Here is a 19,664-nt window from a genome sequence, read left to right on the forward strand (position 1 = left end):
TGAATAACTGCAAACAGTGCTTCTTTGAGGTTTTAGGAAAGATTAGTTGTTAACTTATTAGTTAGTCAACAAATAACAAGTCAACTCTCCTGAAGCCATATCTCTCTACATACACACATGCACTGGATGTGGGGTGGGAGAGGGAAAGGTGTAAGAGACACTGAGCCAATGCTTCTAGACAATCAGAGGAGTTATCATTAGCACACTTCTTAACACCTTGCTTTTTCTATACCAGTATGTTAAGGGCGTAGTGCTTAGTGACATAATTGGGACAAAGCTTGAGAAAGAAAACAAGGCTTATAGTTCCAACATGTTACATGAGTGTGTCTGATATGAATCAATGTTTTATCTGCAAACAACACAATTTCAAGGAATGAGACACATTTTTCCATTTTATTGATAAATTATCATTTTTAAAAAGATACCCAGGAGCATTCGTCATCAAACTCAAGCTACATTTTTCCATGTACTGAAATTAAACTATGTACAAAGAGTTTTATCGGTTAACTTTCATAACATTCAGAACAAGGTTGTTTTTGAACAGTGTCCCCCAGCCTACAGACAGGAGGCTTCGCTAGCTAACTACAGCAACACTAGAGGTCACAGGTCACTGGAGTCAGGGAAACAGATGATAAGCAGGGGGGCGAGGGAAAGAGGTTTACATTCTAAAAGCACGAGGAGAGCAGAGGAGAAGAACATAACATACCAGTATTTTTTCCTTTATTCGAAACAGAAAGTAACACTGCCGTCGGTCAGGGATAAACATAAGGGTGGGGAAACATGCAAAAAAGTGTTTCCTCATGAGTGAGTTTAAATATCTCATTCACAAACGAGAAGGCTGTTACTATGCGGTGAAGTAATACATTAGTTTTGCACTCCAAAATGCAAAAACAAAAACAATTATTGCTGTATGTGAGTAAAAGCAGCGATTTGCAAACAGTTCATACTGTAGGACACACAAGCTCCTTTTGCTGGGATACTCTTGACAAAATACTGATCTTGGGTGGCAGCATTGGCACACATTTACGGACAATTTCTTTATTAAGTTTGATAATTTCCTTGAATTGAAATCATATATGGTAGACCTACTATGCATTGCACAGGCAGAGTAAATGATTACATACAGTATGGTTGCAGCTTTATGTAGCTGGGGGGAATCTAGCAGCAAAAGAACACAAGAATTGCATATAACTGCAGTGCAATGGGCAAGACTGTTCTTGAAAAGTTCTCCTTGTTTGGTCTGGTTGGTGACAAATAGCAATACATAAAATGGGTACCAATATGTTCCTTGTGGTCGTAGCTAAAACTTGTTCAGGAAGAGGCCAAATCCAGCCGGTCTTCATGTGATTACAGCTATCTCAAATTACCAGCTTGATCACTGTTCGATTTCAATATCACTCATTTCAATCTCCCATTTTTTCGTATCAACGAAACCCGATTCCTAAAATCTGAAAATCAATCCTATGATCAACCTCAATCATCAGTTTGCATGGATTTCGCTAAACCAAAAACCCAAGGCTGGATTTGAGTCCTCGCAGACCAAACAGCGTCAAACAGACCCAACCTTTGACCTGTACAAAATCGCAACGACATGGAGAAAGATGTAAATAAAAAAAGGGGGGTTCTCATTCCATCTTTGTGGACGGGCTGTGCGAGCGTGTGCAGTGACAGCCTAAGCAAAGCTGTTCTCTGGGTAGCTGACTTTGATGGCGCCCCAGTAGCAGGCTCGTATCAGGCAGATGAGACCAAGCAGGTAGGCGAAGGCCCAGGACACGTAGGTGGCATGGTAGCGACTGGCAAAGTCCTGGGTGCCCACCTAGTGGAGACGGGAGACACGATGAGGAGACAGATTCATTGAAGTTTTATTATCATTTCATGGAAGAGTAATTACTGTTTTATTCAAGAAAACATCCCCAAAACAAAAGGTTGCTATTTAATTTTTTATAGAGATTCCAGATAAAAAAAACTAAAAAATTACTGTGCTGTCTGCAAACCAAATTCAATGTGACCTTATTGGAATACTATTAAGATTGTGCTATGGTTGCATTGTGTGAGACCACTATTTGGCACGAAACAAGATTGTCATCTATGTCACTGTTGTTCTACACGGTTCTATATCTGTTGTACTTGTATTTCTGTGCCCTACTGGTAAGCAGACAGACGAGACTAAAATATTATTCCTCAATCAGGATTTTTTTTTTTACTACTAATATGAAAATGCAGTTCAATATTCCAAAACCTGATAACAGTACATTGATCAAACCAAGGTCTGTAAGCCAGCTGGTTTATTAGGCCTTGCTACATAAGCCCTACTAGCTGAGAGAAAGACCCCAGTGACTAAATGCTGCAAATGAACCAGAACAGACCCTTAAACCCTTTTTTGTAAAGCAAAAAATATCAAATGGTATCTTATGTTGTCGCAGATCCTTTGTCACGGTGATGATGTGATCATGATGACCATGCTAAAGATACACTGTGGAAGAAGGCTGTCTGGAACAATGTGGAGTCGTTTTCAGTTGGGGTGAATGTGCTACTTACTGTTAATCCCACTCCGATGAAGATGCAGATCATTCCGACGGTGATGTAGGCACAACAGCGCCTTCTAGGGAGGGCACTGCCAACTGAAGATCTGGAGAGGACAGAAAACCTGTTAGTCCAGACTAAGAGAAGCCTGAAGGGGTGAAGTTAGTTAGTGTGTTCAAGATTTGTATCACTAAACTGTACTTGGAAATGGCTTCCTGTTTAACATTAAACATAAAAAATACCTTTACTGGTGTTGTTGTAGTGAATAGGTGATATGCTATGTGATGTGCTTGTGTTAGAGGTTGTTGTAGGTTTGTTGACTTACAGATGCAAAGCAAATTGCCCCATTAAGGATAAGAAAGTCTTACTCAATTATATTTTAAGGTTAGGCATTATAATTATAATAATACAGTGTTAAGAGATATTATCATACAACTATACAGAAATTACTTCAATAAAGGCAGAACTGCATGACACAGTCCAGCAAATGAGTCTTAAAAGCTCCCGGGCATTTTGACATTCCTGTCCATCCTCCAGGCATAACAGCTGCCGCCACAGTCTTGTGAGAGGGCATTCTCATGATTGACTAACGGAAGCCACCTTCTTTCATACTGTCTATTGTGCACACCAATACTTTCCAAGTTTACGGTGCCCCCAGGAACAGATCCAAGGTCAGCCTTAGCCTCTCACCCCTATCCTTCACCCTTGGTGGGTTAAAAGTGCAAACTGGCCCAGGACCAGGGACTGGGGGAAAAGTTGCCCTGCACACCCCCCTCCCCCCCAACAACCTCTCATATGACCCTCATGTGACTAGACTCAAGCATTCTTCAGGAATCAGTAACAATTCCTATGGCTTAGAACGGCCCTAATCCCCCCTCGCTTTTCTCTTTTTCTTTCTTTGTTTCTTTTTTCTCTCTCTGTCATGAGGCCACAGAGTTCAGAGCATGCTCACTCTGCCCTTCTACCAGAGACCCTTCTGACTGCTCCCCCACCGTCACCATCAATAAACACTGTACATCTGACCCAACTTGTACCACGCTCTTCAGTGCCTGGTGCTGTGGAACCTTCTCTGTGGTTCTCTGGCTGTCTGACAGACAGTCCGGGGCCTGTGGTGGCACTTCCAGGCTGTTCTGAGCGGTTATGCACTTCTTTGCATCCCACAAACCAGTAAAAGACATACACACACACAAAGACATTGACACACGCTTACTGAATCCCCCACACACAGCACTAAGACAATAGGAGCACTTACATTTTTTTGCAGTGTGGGCACTTGGCTAACGTGTTGAATCGGAGTTCCATCCACTGTGAGGGAGCAGATAAAGATATGGTTGAAGTTGCTTAGGGTAGAGAGAAGTGAGGATTGTACACACACAAACACACCTGCATGCATACACAAAACACAAACATGAACACAGACACACACACACATAGATCTACTCTACTTTAGGTTTCTCTAAAAGACCGGCAAAATTTCAACCCACAATAATCAAGGATTTCACCGCAAGTTCGGAAACCCCACACACCATACCACGTTCCACTACATTTGAGGTGATCCTACGATTATCAAGGATGGAGAACAGCTCCGGGTGTCATTTGAAGAACTCAAAACCACCAAAATGTTAATCATTAGTGTTCGTAATAAACAATTCCCCCCCCCCCCCATTTAATGATTATGATTTTGGTTATTTTGGATTCTAACTTGATTGTGAATGGCTGGAAGGGGGGTGGGGGGGAGAGGTTAGCCAACTTAGTTGTTAATGTCCACCCAGAACAGACCGGGGGGGGGGGGGGGGGGCGAGGGGGGTTGGTGGTGGAGGTGGTTGTCAGGCTGATAGACCTGCTGATCAGAAGGAGGGGGGGCGCCATCGAGGGCGAGGCCAGGGGGGGCCTGGGATGGGCTGGCGTCCTCACTGCCCTGGATGGCACAACAGGCACAGGCACAACGGGCACACATCAACAACGCTGGGGTACTTTGTCTCGAGCCAACCAGGGAGAGCTGCTCTTGTTTGTAAGGGCTGGGGTCAGTACAAGATTCAGTTCCAGGTTACAAAGCACATTTGGACTTAGTTCATATACTTGAGGTGACAAAGTATGCCTTTACGTTTCATATTTTACTTTCCCCCTTCTCCGAAGACAATGCCTTAGGTAGCATCTTATGTGGACATCAAATTTACAATATTCTTACAGAAGAATATGATTATGTAAAGAATGAATAATAATAAATAACTGATCTAATGACTTCATCCACTGATTCAAGGACAGTATGTTACTACTAGCTTGATAAAAACACCTGTAACTAAACCTAGCATCCAGAGATAAGACCAGTCCCCCTATACTACAGCTCCACATTAACAGCTGTAACTCTCTACCTAGCATCTTTTCACACACTAACACACAAAAAAGGGAGGGAACAAAAGTAGTAGGCCAGACTTCTGATTGGTCCCAAGGCCTGTTTGGGGCAGGAGTCCGTACCAGGAAGGTGTTTCCGCAGTGACCACAGACCACTCTCATTCCCTCTGGCTGAACGGGCAGGGCAGGCTGGGCAGGCTGTTCCTCAGGGATCACCATCACCGGGCTCAGGTTGATGATGCGTCTGCTGTGAGTGGTCAGGGGAGAGTCGCAGGGTTATGACATGAAAGAAACATTCTGCAGAAACCAATCCACCTCCGAAACCAGCCTTTAGTCCCGCCCCATGCTTGATGTTGAAACCTTATCTAAAACATCAACAACCAATCCAAGATACGCCTATCAATAGTCGTGTAAAAAGGAGACAACTTGTGAAGACGTCTTGGTTACAATTCTCAGGGACAGTAAAGGTGACAGATGTACATGACAGATGTACCTGACTGTCAGTTTAAACATGCAGAACCGGTTTAATGACCTACCAGTTGGGCCTGGGGCACCCTATCCTCCTCGACGTGTCTTTACAGATGAGGAGGCAGTTACAGGGACATCGCACGTACTTCTTCCCTGTGGGAGGGTTCTTGATAGGCTGAAACCCAAATAAAGACCACATATGACCTTGTGCCTTTCCTGCTAAGCTATAGCTTAGCTCAGAAGTATGCGATTACATCATCTACTGTACAATTCAGTGTTTATAATTGTTGATTGTGTCATAATATTCAGCATTCATATCCGATTAATTACCAGACGAAAAGTAATCTCTGGGCTACAGAATGCTGGTCTGCACAAAGGTTTGAGTATATATTTTGCTATTCTATTATAGTATATTAAATCCTATGTTACTTGTTGTAGAAATTGTATAGTAGGTGTAGTTGGAACTACATATAGTGCTGAGTTATGTATGCTAAACTCTACCCAAACAGTAGACACCCTCATCGATGTTGAGACAGTGTATAGCAACAGGGATACTAATACTCTCGAATTAAGGCCGGGCCCAAATGGACTCAATATCTGATCCCTCAGCTGAGGAGATTCAGGAGGAGGTCGGGAAATGCAGTTTGAACTGACACATAGGAGAGGAAGAACAGCATTTACACGTGGGACTTCTCAGATTTTGGCCAGAAAATTGCGTAACAAATGAATCTTCTACTCTATGTAAACAGAGGGCCAAGGAAGCCCCTACCTTACCACATGCTTGCAATGTTTAAACAACATCCTGACGAATAGCTTCCTAAGTTTTGGAGCAAATGCTGCTCTAGAATATCAGTATTCAAACTCAGTCGATAACTGAGATACATGTAGAAATAAAACATTTGTTGGGGAGGACCTTTCATGCATTATCAAAGCCATAAATGAGCTCAATAGCATTTAACCTACATTTACTGGGTTCATTTTAGGGAAAAATAAAACCTCACAACGATGGACCATCCAATCTTTTTCTCACACTCATGATAGCTCCTTCTCCTCTCTCTCTGCAACGGCTACACGCATTCTCCCTACTGTATCGACCTTCAGCTTTTCTGACAGTTCAATTTGACACCGGTCCATCACTCCTTCAACCAGCCATTCTTCCAGACAGCCATTTGTTCAGCAGGTCATTCGCTCCATCAGCTATTCGTACAGTCAGACACATGTTCAGACCATCGTTGGTTCAGCCATTCATTCCTTCAGTCGTTCAAGCGGCAATTCAGATATTTGTTAAATACTGTACACCATCTTATCAGCCAGTAATTTTCAAGTAAATAAATACATAGACAGACACAAACAAAATAGACAGAGAATATGAGAGAGGATATTGTGAGGGAGACACACACAGAGGAGAGGACAGATTACAGTAAAGGGCTTCAGGGATAACTGGACAAACACCCCCCCTAGCCGACCTCAGACGCAGCCTCTAGTCCTCTCATCTCCACGGTCTCTGCCGGCGACACAGTCCCCTGACCTGGCCACAGCGGGGGGGGGGGGGGGGGGGTCAGGGTGATCAGGCCAGGGCGCCGGGTGGCGAGCCAGAGGACTTACCGTGGCTTCGTTACACACAGTGCACTTGACCACGTGCTGGTGCATCTTGCCATCCAGGTTGATGAGAGACTGGCACACCCGGCAGTTAATGACAGGAAGTCCTCCAGCGTCTGGGCTGGCGATGGCTGTGTAGGGCGGAGGGAGCTCCGCTAAACACATGTGGCACAAACGAGGCAAAGGGAGAGAGAAAAGCCTTTGAGATACATGTTCAGAGGTTGAGGACAAAATTGCATTTGGAGTTGAACCATTTAAATATGCTTAAATGTGACTTTATTTTAAAAGGAAGATCATGATATCAAACAGACTAACATGCAAGGAATTATTTAGTACTACATAGTATTACCATATAGCACATACTTTATTTAGTACACCTGGTTTGAAATCATGTACATTAACAGAGGAGACACAACCTAGTACCTACAAACAGTGTGACCAGAGGGTTATTTGTGTTTTAGTTTGTAAAGACTCAAATGTAGCGAGTGTAAAAGTCAAATCAGACGTGTTCTGTAGAAGAGGAGTCACATGGAGGAGTTGTAAAGACGTCATAGTCTCTTACCGCCATTAGGGATTTGGGTCCTCGAGACCAGATACACACTGTATTTACTGTACACACTCTCAGGAAAAATCAGTCCCAACATCCTTTAAAACTGTCTTCCAGGGAGGCATTTTGAGATTGATAGACCAGCGTATGAGCTAACATTTCTTGTAGGCCACACACTTACTGAGTAGTTGCAAGATAAAAATTGCAAGATAAAAATACAAGTGTACATTAGGACAAAGAGGACAATTCAAAGCCAAAACAAGAAAACAGAGACCCTATTTTGCTATAAGGGCCAGAAAAGACATTGACTACAGACACTGGAGGCATGGTACTTCTATGCTTCAACAGTTTTGATTAGATTTGTTCTGAAATCCTGTTGAGACATGCACATACATACTTCAAGGCTATAGTATGTATTCCATAAGACATTCATGGTGCTGACTTCCATGAAGAAAAACTAGGTGTGACCCTATCCAATCTCTTTGTTTAAAGGGTAGGTACAGTAAACACAGGGGTAAAACGTATAGGTCCAAATATTCTAGCTATGCACCTAAGCCCTACTTAAACCTGTTCAGTGAATTCATAACGGGTTTTGCACTACTGTTTTCTCTCAGACCACTTTTACTACAGCTACTGTCCCTACTAAATGCACAGTACTACATAGGGCCTATCTATTACACTCATTTCCTGGTTCTCTGTCTTCTATGACTCCCCTACTTCTGCCCTCCTTCCACACACAAGGAGTGGAGAATGCTTCCGTTTCAAAGCCAAAGGCCTGTCCCTCTCCATTAGCAAGGCACTGAATCAAGCAGGCTCGCTCGAACCTTAGTCTTAGAGGAAAAACTGTCTCTTTCTATTCTCTCATTCTCTCCAGAGTCTTGTCCAGACAGACCAATGAAAATGTGACTATAAGCGCCCAAAAGAACACAGTCAGTTATCTTCGGCAAACAAATATTGCTCTTAATAGATCATGTAAATAACTAGAGAGGGTACAATTTACTGCCCTGAACTTGTCTTTTCTATTACCGTACGTATTTACTCTTCTATAACCCAGTCACACCATCACTTCAACACTGTTACTAAATGTCTCTAAAACAATTGTTACTGTTAACACATAAATCCACAATGATACACACATTATAAGAAGGACTTCAATGAATGCTACTTTACTGTATAATCAAGACAAACAGAGGTCATGTGTTTCTAAAGTGAGAGAGCAGGGGGATAATAGGGACGTCAACAGGTGTAATTAACCTTGGCAGCAGTGTCAGTGCCATGCGAGGTGTGACACCCCAGGGACAGATGGATACTCTCCATCCCTGTTTGGACTACCTCCGCGAACTCAGCACAAACCCCTCAACCACCTCTCTCTCCCTTCCTCCGTCTGTCTCTCTCGTAGACGGCGGCATGGGAACGTGTCACACAATAAGAGATGACTCCGAAAACCATGCTGATGGTTGAGGCGTTTGTTGTATGTTCGGTTTGTGCTAGGTGCTTGGGGTATGGCACATTTCCTACTCTACTAGATCTTCTACTAGGCCAAGACATAGCCCGAGTGCTCATGTGATATCATGCAACGAGAGACAACATACAGCAGAACGAATCTGTAAGTAAGACACAAAAGCAGTTGTTACATGAATGTATTTTGGTCCCTGCTGCTGAAAGCTTCTGACAGACTGTTTTGACACACTCACGGTAGGGACTCCAAAAAGCGGCCTCACTGGGCGCTTTCGTAACGTATTGACAGTTCGGTCTCTCAGACCAGGGGTGCCTCTGGGAGTTGAGATAGGCGGGGAGAGAAATTGGAGACGCTGGGCGCTGCAGAGCCCTGACACAGCTCTGAGCTGCACTGTAAGACGAGCCACCATTTTTACAACCACCGCAAAGCGACAGCCTTCCATCTGTTTGTCTGTCTGGTGGTTGATCCACTTGTCTGTCTGTCTGTCTGTCTGTCTGTCTGCATGGCTGTCTGTCTGCCTGGTGGCAACCAGTTGTTCCAGACACACATGTTTGATTACTACATGGGGGTTGTGTGGCGTTCTACAATGAAGGTTCCATGCATTCTCCTGGATGGGTGTATCGGTTATGGGTAGTCCTTGGAATGTAACAGGGGATTGTATGGGTGGGTAGGTTTCTGTCTAGGCCTACTAGCTAGAGTTTCCTGTCTAGGGTACCTTTCACTGCCTGCAAAGACTTACAGACATCCAAGGCCGATTCTATGTTGGCATCTGACAGTTAGATGATGGATAACAGGGGCCTTGTTGACTTTCAAGAAAGTAAATGGAACTGGGATTCCCTTGTAAATATTCCATTAAGTGAGTGTACATGTCTGTTCAGACTACAAAGTTGTACTCTTACTCCTAATGCAGATACTTAGCATTACATCATGTTGAATATTTTGGTATTATGTCTCTTTCTACACATGCCAACAATACAAAAGCCTACCATACTTTTAAATAGGTTTAAATATCTGGAATATTTGTTTTATTAGTGCATCACATCCATTTCTGGATAAAAGGTTCTGGGTGAGAAACATATGTTGTGGTAACTTTATTGCTTGTGGATACTGTCTTATAACAAGTTTATAATTATCTTAATCACTCATGGAATAAACAACTGATCCCCTAACTATACCCTTTTCTTGACTTTACTCAGACTGGAAGTTTGTATTGACATCTTGAGCATCTGTTGAGTATTTTCAGATCTCAATTCTGATTAAAGCTGACCACTACTCCAACTATCATTTGTGCTTGGTAAGCAGCAGCCTGTCAGCTCACTACATCACTTCCTCAATCCCAGATCAGCACTTCTACCCTGTATGTAGAGCTCTCCAGCAAAACAGAACTTTTCTCAATGGGATACTCTGCCTAAGATGATAACAGATACTTTCCGATAATCCCGTTTACCATGTTTATTTTAAATCTCTGAAATCCCAAACAGAAACTGAATGAGCATTTTAATCTACGGTTGAGGGAAAGAAACTAGGTCATGAAGAGTATACAAAGGGTTATTTTAGATTTGAATATCAAATAAACGTAGCATTTACTTTAGAGGCTTTTACAGTCCAATGTTTCAAACTTTGTATCAGATCCGGTGTTGAAATATGGATTTTCACATCCGATTACACATTCTACTGTTGAGACTGTTCCAATCACTTTCTCGCTGTCGTTTTGTCCTAGAATGTGCCTAAAGAGTATTATAAGTACGATAAATCCGTTTAGACTCATTTTCCGAAGGAGAAATGATTTTGTCACTGAAGCTGGATAGAAACAATGCTTGAATGACTTCTCAAAATGTCCAAACTCCTTCTTTTCTGGGAAAGGTATTGGTAGACTGAAGGTTGAAGTCTTAAGGTTAATTTAACCTACTTTGCTTGGAAAACACAAACCAAATAACCCTCAAAGTACTGTGTGCTAATGTAAGGGCTTGTAGATGGTCTGTATCAGGCATTTTGAACAATGGCTCAATATGCATATGAGTCTCTCTCCCAGTTCTTGCAGCTTTTACAGTTAGTATTTTGGTTGTATTTGTTAGAATTTCACTAGTAGCCTATTTATTTCCTTTCATGGTAAGGATCCCACTGAGATCGGTGGGTAATTCAGGTCAAAGACCTGTTTTAGCACCATGTTCTTCAGTGCAGAAACATGGGAAGTATGCAGACTTGATCAAATATATGTATAACCATGTCAACTGAAGGACATAACTGGTGGAATATTAGGTCTTCCTATTCCTTCAGCTAAATTCTCTGGCATGTGTAAGATCAATAATTATTGTAAGCATTTGGAGATTAGCAATGAATAGCTATGATCCTTATGGAAATGCATTAACTTTGATTATTTGGTTGTCTACTGCACACTTCTGAAACCTTTGCAATCAAAGTGCAATTCATAGAATACTAAGAGATAAATAAATAGATCTGTTAGATTTATTAGACTTACTGCTCGTTGACAGAATCGTATCATGTGATACTATTTACAGTATATGGCGTACCCCCTTCCCCCAAAAATGAGTAGCCTATACACACAAAACTGAGTCTGCATTATAACCCTACACCAGGGTTAGGGTGAAGTATCTTGGAAATAGTACCGTATTATAACATTCGATGTCATTATCTATTTACAGGCCTAAATTACATTCAACAAGGCTACACTTCTTTTCTGACATTTTGTATCTGGACGACAGGTTACAAATGTTGCCGACGGCTCAATCTAATAGATGGATATGCATCTGTATTATCATGACTTTATACATGAAAACGATACAAGCGGTTTGTGATGTACGCATTTCTGCAGCAAAAATAAGCTACTTTTATGATACAATACAGGCTTTACATGTTTAACCCACTGCTCCAGTTCTCACGGTTTCACCTCGATTTAGATAGCCGGTCTGGAAGATCCTACCGAATCCATGGCTCATTTCAATTACGCACTATGCAAAACATTGCTTAATACGATACGCCCCAAAATGATTCAGCATACATCCATGGGTAACATTGATTTACCTCTGGGACTCGAGTCCTGCAAGTACGGCGGTGCCGTGGGTGTGACATTCCCGGAGTTCGGTGCTGACAACAGTGGAGATCGTTCATCCATGCCATCGGAGGCCATGTCTGCAAGGATTTAGAAAAACCGGAAAAATAAACAAGGAGGACAACGGCTGCTCTCCTGCTTCCAGCCTTTCGTTGGGAGAGGGGCAGCCTGCGAATTGTCTGTACTGCTTCGGCGCCAGAGACGCAGTTTTTCGGAGGTGGGGCTAAAGACGTCAGCTGGAGGGGGTGCGTAAGGGAATGCAGAATTAAGAGATCCCCCAGAAATATAGGAGTTCTCCAAGCCACATGGCATCAATAATTTGGCCTGTCCTCCACTAGCGCATGATTGCATTGCTGAAGAATATTAGTCCAAAAGACCCGGAATAAATGAGGCCTATTCCCATCCCCGTGTATACGTGCATGCCTAATGTATGGAAAGACTGTAAACGCATGCAAAACCATGTCCCATAGGCCTAGACAGAAATATTGAAACATGAATGATCTTGACAGGGATAGAAAATCCAATTAGTAAACTGAAGTATGTATGCTATACGTCGCAGTTATACAGTCAGTTGTTGCGTTAATGAATTATTTTAATTGGATCCTCTGATTCAACAGTAAATGTGTTGAATTTAACCTCCCCATGCCAAACACATACTGTGCATAGTGCACGCACGATCTATGTGTACGTGCTATAGGGGTGGATCTGTTACCTAAACTTGAGCAGGACCGGAGAGAAAGCCCTAACCAATCAAAGGGTGCAGTTGACTTTGACCAATAGAATTTACCGAGCTGCCGGAAGCATAGTCGTGCGTGGATGCGTTCTGCTCAGCAGCATGTTTTTAATTGATGACTGGTCAACATTACTATGTGTCTGAGTTAGCAATGCTCTAACATAATACTCATCAATGCGGGTGCGTGATTAGATTAATTTGATCGTCAATCTATCCCATTGCTAAGATTTTGTATCTGTAAAACAGTACAGTATGGAGGAGGCAGAGTCACCGGAGGAAATACTGGCCAAGCAACAGCGCAAGGAAAAGAAGGACCTACAAGGTAGCACACTTAGCCTGTGTACAATAAATAGTTCGAGGAGGAATTATCTCGTAGCTGGATGTTTTCACTTTCTTTAAGAACCACGAGGAATTGGCAATGAAAGTCTCATTTATAATGTGTGTATGAATGAGGTTGATTAGCTTGCCAGACCAGCTAACGGCTAGCTAGATAACACGTAGTTATCAGTGTTTAGCTACCTATTAATGACCTAGATAATCAGAATCAGAATAGTTTGTGGTGGTAGTAGTTTACTTCTGTCAGACTGACAGTCATTGAATTGAACTGGAGTTGCAAACTACGATTCTCTCATCCCATTCCTTCGATTTGTTCCTTGAGAGATGAGTGGAGCTTGCAACTAATATGTATCTGCTCTTATTTTGACAGCTAAAATCCAGAGTATGAAAAATGCAGTCCCCAAAAACGACAAGAGAAGAAGAAAACAGCTGACTGAGGACGTTGCCAAACTAGAGGCGGAGCTCAACCAAAAGCACGAAGAAGAAATCAAGCAGATAAATAATATTGCAGATATTAAAGTGAAGGTAGGTGACCAATCTTTGTTTAGGCCGCCTTGTATAACGTCACCAAGTGCAATTGAAGTTGACTCTTAACTTGCTAGGTGGCTGTGGAGGAGGTGGTGGAGGAAGTAGAAGTTCTTGCTCTGGATGTTGGAGAGCAAAATGACGCCCAGCAAACACGCGTATCTAAGGCCCAGAAGAGGCGGGTGAGCTACAGCTTATATTATCCCTCACATGTGCATATTGGCCTTACATAGGTTACTGTGAAATAACTACATAGCTACTCTTCTTGCCATGGTTACCATTTAAAATGTATATCTGTTGTCCTAAATATAAACCCCTATGCAATGTGTTTCTAAAGTTCATGGTGTAGCTTATATGTTATATGCTTATAAATTATATTTGTAAAAGTTGAAAGTCTGTTTTTCTCTAACCTTCTTAGGACAAGAAGGCCGCTGAGGAGAAGGAGAGGCAGAACCGCATAGCTGAAGCTGAGGTGGAAAACCTGTCTGGTTTGAGGCACCAGGAAGTCCTGAAGTTATCTCAGAAGCTAGCGGAGAGACAGTTACAGATCAGGGAGATCTCCTCTGATGGCCACTGCATGTACCGTGCTTTGGAAGACCAGCTGTCACAGAGAGGAGTGGTAGGTAGACCCGAGGTTGCTGGTTCGATTCCTATCCTGCTTCAGTTTCCGTGTATTGTCATGTTGTCCCATGTTTTCTTGCTCATGGTACCTCACTCAGCACCCATTGATGTGGCACCATGGCATGTTAAAAAAAAAACTATCACGTGGTGTGAGGGGAGTGAGGCTTGACGAAGGACCATGAGTCGTATTGCACTGTATTCTGTTCTATTCCAGCCTTCGTTGACCCTCAGCCTGAAGGAGCTCCGTGTTCACACCGCCCAGCAAATGAGGACCCACTCTGATGACTTCCTTCCCTTCCTCACCAACACCAGCACTGGGGACATGTACACAACAGGTGAGAACCAAGCTGGTGCTCACACGTGGAGATGTCACCTGTCATAAATGTGCTGAACATGGGTAATGATCCAAGCCCATCTCCTTCCACATGCTTACGTCTGACTGTGTTTGTGTGTGTGTGTGTGTGTGTGTGTGTGTGTGTGTGAATGCTTCCAGATGAATTTGAGAAGTACTGCAACGATGTGGAGCACACAGCTGCTTGGGGTGGTCAACTGGAGGTAAGATTATTTTGTACCATTCATGACTGAATCATATAGAGTGAAACCCACCTGTGCTAAATCATAGGTGTTCACCACTACTCTGGCAAAATATGAAACTACAGAAATGATGTTGATATTTTATGACATGCGTAGCATGTGGCAAAAGGGAAATATTAATTATGTATTTTAATTTCTGCAATCTTCTTCAAACTGCTCACAACAGTCTTTTTTTATTCACAGTTAAGAGCTCTGACCCAAGTCCTCCAACTGCCAATCGAAGTGATTCAAGCGGATTCACCTACCATCCGGATCGGAGAAGAATACGACAAGGCACCTGTCACTCTTATGTAAGTTCTTAAATGAACTTGTAACTTAACAACCACGGGATTGGGTTTAAATACACGTTTAGAGACATATTTGAATGCTAGAAGAACAGAGCATGATACACACTATTTATGAACTGCTGTAGCAAGTTAGCGGTAGTGACTCTTCCTCCTATTATGTTTGTCAGAATGGTTTCAGTTACTGCCCCTGTTGTGTTTCAGTTACTGTCCCTGTTGTGTTTCAGTTACTGTCCCTGTTGTGTTGCAGTTACTGTCCCTGTTGTGTTTTAGTTACTGTCACTGTTGTGATGCAGTTACTGTCCCTGTTGTGTTGCAGTTACTGTCCCTGTTGTGTTTCAATGACTGTCACTGTTGTGTTTCAGTTACATGCGCCACGCCTACGGACTGGGAGAGCACTATAACTCTGTGGAGCGCTTGAAAGAGGCAGCCATCGAAGAGGAGGGCTGAGCTGAGTCAAAGGATGCTGTCAAACACGTCAGATTTACCGTGCCATCCATATGAAAGAGTCAAGGGATTAGTGAGGCAAGGACTAACTGCTAAGTGTAACACTTCGGCTAAAGTGAATCCTCTTGACTGAATAGTTAACTGATGCAGTGTACAGAAGATTGGAAGACACTGTTACTGCTCAGTCATATTTCAACAACATGGAAATATTCCTCATATTATGGTAGCGAGATCTATTGAAAATGTGTAATGATGGCGATGTGCAGCATTATGCAACAATTACATTTCTGTATGTTTGTTGATGGTGACATTTACTTGTAGGCCTACAATAAAACAATCTAAACTCTGTTGTAAATTATGACTGATGCACAAATAGTAACGCAACAATTTTCCAAAAGATCAACTGTACTAAAAAAGAAAAGTATGTTTTGCGACAATATTTGTTTGATCTGTCCCCTGATTTTAGACGTTACCTCCACTGTTTTAAGCTACATGGGGCCCATTTACTGTAAGATGTTCTGAAAGTTGTCCCCCAAAACAAAATGTATAATTATTGTATTTGTATTTTCAATATAAATCAAGTTGTAGGACAGGTGACCTTCTACTTTATTCGAATAGGTGATTTTTATTTCTATACTGTATCGAGTGGTAGCGACCGCTAGGTGTCGCAATTGTAAATGTTTCATTTACTGGACTAGCGTCTTGTTTCTATGGTAACGTGCATACGGCCTGGGGTTGGAAAATGTAACTTGTTTTACAGGTGACTAGCTAGATAGGCTATCCAATGGCTGAGAACGTGGTTATTGGAGCATTAAAAGCAAATTCAAAATCGTTCAATCTGAGCTCGAAGAAGTTAAAGCACGTTCCAAAATCCGTTTCAAATTTAACAAATCTTTCAATACTACAGCTAAGCAACAATTGGCTCACAACGTTGCCTGTGGAACTACAGTCTTTGCAACACGTGAGTACGCATTGCATCAGTAAACAATCTTGTGTACGTGGTACTGTAGCCTAAAAAACAAAGCCATCCCCTAAATATGTCACTGATACGCTACTCAAACTTTGCTTTGTCTGTTGCTATGCAGTTGACAGAATTGAATTTGGGAAATAATACTTTGGAGGAAATTCCATCTGTTGTGGGGCACTTGACCTCCTTGAGAAAACTCTACCTATTTGGAAACAAAATCACGTTATTGCCTCCGGCTGTGTTAGGTATGTTCTGCCACACAAGTGCAGTCCTAGGGCTCGAACCACATATTAAGGCTACATCAGTCAACGACCCCAATCTCAACACTCATTATCTGTTTTTCTCCTAGGTGGACTCCCTAACTTGGTTATTCTCAATCTAAATCATAACTGCATTCAGTTCTTGCCATCAGCAATAGACAGGTGCACATGAAGCTTGTTCAACCATATTTGAACATGAAACACCAGCATGATCGACTGCACATGACCATTTCTATGACCACAGTCATCTGTTTTCTCAGGCTGGTTAGACTTAAAACCCTCAGTGTGACGGACAACAGATTGGAGGAGATCCCTGTGGAGTTGTGCTCTCTTGATACACTTGTGGAGATCAACTTGACCAATAACGATTTGATCCGATTGCCGCAACAGCTCTACAACTTGTCACATTTATCTAGGTTATACCTGGCCAGAAACAAGCTGAAAGAATTACCAGAGGTATAGGTACCATTCTGAACTACGCTTGCCCGGAATAAATAACTAATACATGTCAGAAATGTCACATTCTGTCCATAAGTACAACTGAACTGGTGGCTAAGTTTGTTTAATTGAGTCAGTATGTAGGCTAATGACAAATTGTTATTTAGTTAAGTGCAGAATTGTTGTAAATAGGTCAGGGATCAGAATCATACAGTCCAGCAAACTATTTCTGTATCTTCAAGCCAGTCAGTTGTAGGAGTTAGTATGCCAATCTTATTAGTCTACAATTTTACATATAAAATGCTGAACTTCAAAGGGAAATCTGAATGTTGCCCCCTAACATTCCTCTCTCATTGTCAGGGTATTGTATCTTGGTCTAGTCTTAGAATCCTGGATGTGGCTGGCAACAATTTATCAATGTTTCCTGTGGATGTAAGTACCAACTATTGCATTCGTTTCTTGTTCAGTTCAATTCAAATAACTGTATTTGTCCCAGAGGGGCAATTTCTGAAAACAGGCATAGTGAAAGACACACAAACAGGATATATAAGACAATACATGATAGACTACAGTTGCCATGTGGCAGAGATGGCAGGGGTTACCTGTCATATGGATAACTGGTATGGACCCTCAGGGTTTCCCGCAGCACTGTTCAGTTAAGGCGGCCGCCTAAGCAACACACGCCTGCCACCTTAACTACGTCGTAAACAACGTTTTCTTTTTTTATAGCGATATCCGCCGTTGTCCTGTTTTCTCCCTTCCATTCCAAACCGTGACCAACGCCAGTCTCGCTTCTCTATAGAACGCATTAGTGTATCGCACAAACTAGACCCCCACCCTACCACCTTAACTAACCCATTTTCTGTAGGACTAGGCAATGATGGTGTGTGCTGTTCAGTTTCAGCTCATGAACTTGAGGAAGCTGCACTGTGAAGACAACAACTTTGTGCCCTGTGAACCGATTGAGTCTGTGCAAGAGGTGGAGGTGCTGTCATTAAAGGTGCATGACTCCAGTGAACCCAACCTAATCTGAGCTGTACCCATCAACACATCTGGCATAGTTGTTGGTGAAACGCCCAGAACACAATTGTCACCAGACGTGGTACAGTTCATTCTGGTAGCCGACAAGAGAAAAAACACAATATGAAAGGACAATCACCAGTAACAATGCCCGTTCCTTTATTTACACTCTCAAAACATCTTCAGGGAAAGTCATTTCAATAATCTACCCAGGATTTTGTTGGTACAATGAAGGCCAAGTGTGAAGTGTAAATAAGAACAAGCGTGTTCCCTGCTGTGGGATCCTAGGAGCTGGCTGCTAGGTTGATCCTGGTGGAGGACAGGGACCAGTTCTCCGTGGTCCACGAGGTCCTGCTCTGCCACCCCACCCTGGCCAGCACACTGCAGGGCTGGGGCCTCTGTGGCCTCTGCTCCCTGCCCTTCCTAACCACCTGGCTTGAGTGTGTCCAGTTCATCAACCTCCACAAGGTACGTCACTCAGGTCGATTGAACCTGGTTGATATCATCATATCTCGGTGCTAGGTGTACGAGATATGTCATTGTTTCAGTTTTTTCTTGATTTCCTGGATTCAATCAACAATTCATAGCGATTTTAGGTTAATCCTAGTGTGTCCACAATGTGTATTATTTTAGTGGTAAAACATTAGGAACTTGAACAGCCTAGAGGCAGAGGCATTCCAGCTCTCCCCCCAACTCTTCAAACTCTTATTTACATGATAACTCCAAACTGTGGACCCCTCAGGTAGAACATATCATCCCAGGCTTTAGGCCTCATATGGCAGTGAGAGAGAGAAGGAAGGGCGAGGGGAATCGAAGGGGTTAGGAACATGGGCTCTAATGGATGTCTCTAAGGGTCTGATCTCATCTTGCTTTTGTTTTAGGACATGCGGATAAGGAGTCACCAGACCATTCCAGTCCGTGTGCTTCTATGTTCTTATAAGTGCTTCAACAAGAGTGGACACTCCTTCTATGGTGTTGGCTCTGTAGAGAGAGAAGATCATTAAAAGCAATCTGCAAAACGATGACATTTTACTTCAGAGCTGTAAAACGATGTTTGTTTATTGATGCCGGTCCAGGCACCAAATATTCACACCTCAAGCCCAATCAAAATAGGCCTATATTCTAATGTAGCCTAGACAGTAATAGATTGTGGCCTTTAGCCAGTGGTGTAGTAACAGAGTATGCTGTAGGTGGCGACAGAGGATTGTTAAGAATTGCAGTGTTTACATCTTCATGCCATATTTTAGTTACTAAAACTATTTTAGTAGCCTACTGAGTACAACATCAATTCCTTCTAAAAGAGCTTATTAAATATAGTAATTGTACTGAATTGTCTTGACATTTTTCACACAGCCTAAGGCCCATAGTTCTGTATTTTGCCTTCAGAGTAGGCTATGATTTTTTATGATAACAAATTCATA

At 42.5% G+C, this 19,664-nt stretch overlaps 3 protein-coding genes across 4 annotated transcripts; 2 read left to right on the forward strand and 1 right to left on the reverse strand.

The window, feature by feature from the left end:
- Positions 1 to 1,022: 1,022 nt before the first annotated feature.
- Positions 1,023 to 12,206, reverse strand: pip4p2 (phosphatidylinositol-4,5-bisphosphate 4-phosphatase 2). 2 transcript variants are annotated; one of them, XM_062487328.1, is made up of 8 exons: positions 11,991 to 12,206; positions 6,949 to 7,097; positions 5,412 to 5,518; positions 4,999 to 5,122; positions 4,364 to 4,441; positions 3,776 to 3,828; positions 2,539 to 2,629; positions 1,023 to 1,816 (listed from the first exon to the last, which is right to left on the reverse strand). In XM_062487328.1, exons 1-8 carry the CDS (start codon positions 12,094 to 12,096, stop codon positions 1,673 to 1,675), a joined length of 852 nt encoding a protein of 283 aa, XP_062343312.1. In that variant the 5' UTR covers positions 12,097 to 12,206; the 3' UTR covers positions 1,023 to 1,672. The 2 variants fall into 2 exon arrangements, with proteins under 2 accessions (XP_062343312.1, XP_062343313.1); XM_062487329.1 differs by lacking the exon at positions 4,364 to 4,441.
- Positions 12,207 to 12,828: 622 nt separating this feature from the next.
- On the forward strand, positions 12,829 to 15,904 carry otud6b (OTU deubiquitinase 6B). Its single transcript, XM_062445930.1, has 8 exons — positions 12,829 to 13,073; positions 13,458 to 13,612; positions 13,690 to 13,794; positions 14,031 to 14,231; positions 14,448 to 14,568; positions 14,727 to 14,788; positions 15,011 to 15,117; positions 15,477 to 15,904. The coding sequence occupies exons 1-8, from the start codon at positions 13,004 to 13,006 to the stop codon at positions 15,559 to 15,561; spliced, it is 906 nt and encodes a 301-aa protein (XP_062301914.1). The 5' UTR covers positions 12,829 to 13,003; the 3' UTR covers positions 15,562 to 15,904.
- A 136-nt stretch (positions 15,905 to 16,040) lies between these two features.
- lrrc69 (leucine rich repeat containing 69) lies at positions 16,041 to 19,304 on the forward strand. The gene is made up of 8 exons (XM_062445929.1): positions 16,041 to 16,519; positions 16,644 to 16,770; positions 16,875 to 16,947; positions 17,046 to 17,241; positions 17,584 to 17,655; positions 18,122 to 18,223; positions 18,532 to 18,711; positions 19,125 to 19,304. The coding sequence occupies exons 1-8, from the start codon at positions 16,343 to 16,345 to the stop codon at positions 19,245 to 19,247; spliced, it is 1,050 nt and encodes a 349-aa protein (XP_062301913.1). The 5' UTR covers positions 16,041 to 16,342; the 3' UTR covers positions 19,248 to 19,304.
- The last annotated feature ends 360 nt before the right edge of the window (positions 19,305 to 19,664 follow it).

This window comes from Osmerus eperlanus, chromosome 20 (genome assembly GCF_963692335.1).
Source record: "Osmerus eperlanus chromosome 20, fOsmEpe2.1, whole genome shotgun sequence".
NCBI classification, from domain to species: domain Eukaryota; kingdom Metazoa; phylum Chordata; class Actinopteri; order Osmeriformes; family Osmeridae; genus Osmerus; species Osmerus eperlanus.

What these genes read in the sequence shown, in the direction of transcription:
- pip4p2 (XM_062487328.1), bottom strand. Translation starts at nt 12,096, where the DNA reads ATGGCCTCCGATGGCATGGATGAACGATCTCCACTGTTGTCAGCACCG. An exon ending in GGGTGCCCCAGGCCCAACTG is followed by an intron (nt 5,123 to 5,411) that starts GTAGGTCATTAA and finishes GACCACTCACAG; the next exon opens with CAGACGCATCATCAACCTGA. An exon ending in CCCCTCCTTCTGATCAGCAG is followed by an intron (nt 3,829 to 4,363) that starts GTCTATCAGCCT and finishes GCTCCCTCACAG; the next exon opens with TGGATGGAACTCCGATTCAA.
- otud6b (XM_062445930.1), top strand. Translation starts at nt 13,004, where the DNA reads ATGGAGGAGGCAGAGTCACCGGAGGAAATACTGGCCAAGCAACAGCGC. An exon ending in AGCTGTCACAGAGAGGAGTG is followed by an intron (nt 14,232 to 14,447) that starts GTAGGTAGACCC and finishes GTTCTATTCCAG; the next exon opens with CCTTCGTTGACCCTCAGCCT. An exon ending in AAGGCACCTGTCACTCTTAT is followed by an intron (nt 15,118 to 15,476) that starts GTAAGTTCTTAA and finishes GTTGTGTTTCAG; the next exon opens with TTACATGCGCCACGCCTACG.
- lrrc69 (XM_062445929.1), top strand. Translation starts at nt 16,343, where the DNA reads ATGGCTGAGAACGTGGTTATTGGAGCATTAAAAGCAAATTCAAAATCG. An exon ending in TATCAATGTTTCCTGTGGAT is followed by an intron (nt 17,656 to 18,121) that starts GTAAGTACCAAC and finishes TGTGCTGTTCAG; the next exon opens with TTTCAGCTCATGAACTTGAG. An exon ending in AGTTCATCAACCTCCACAAG is followed by an intron (nt 18,712 to 19,124) that starts GTACGTCACTCA and finishes CTTTTGTTTTAG; the next exon opens with GACATGCGGATAAGGAGTCA.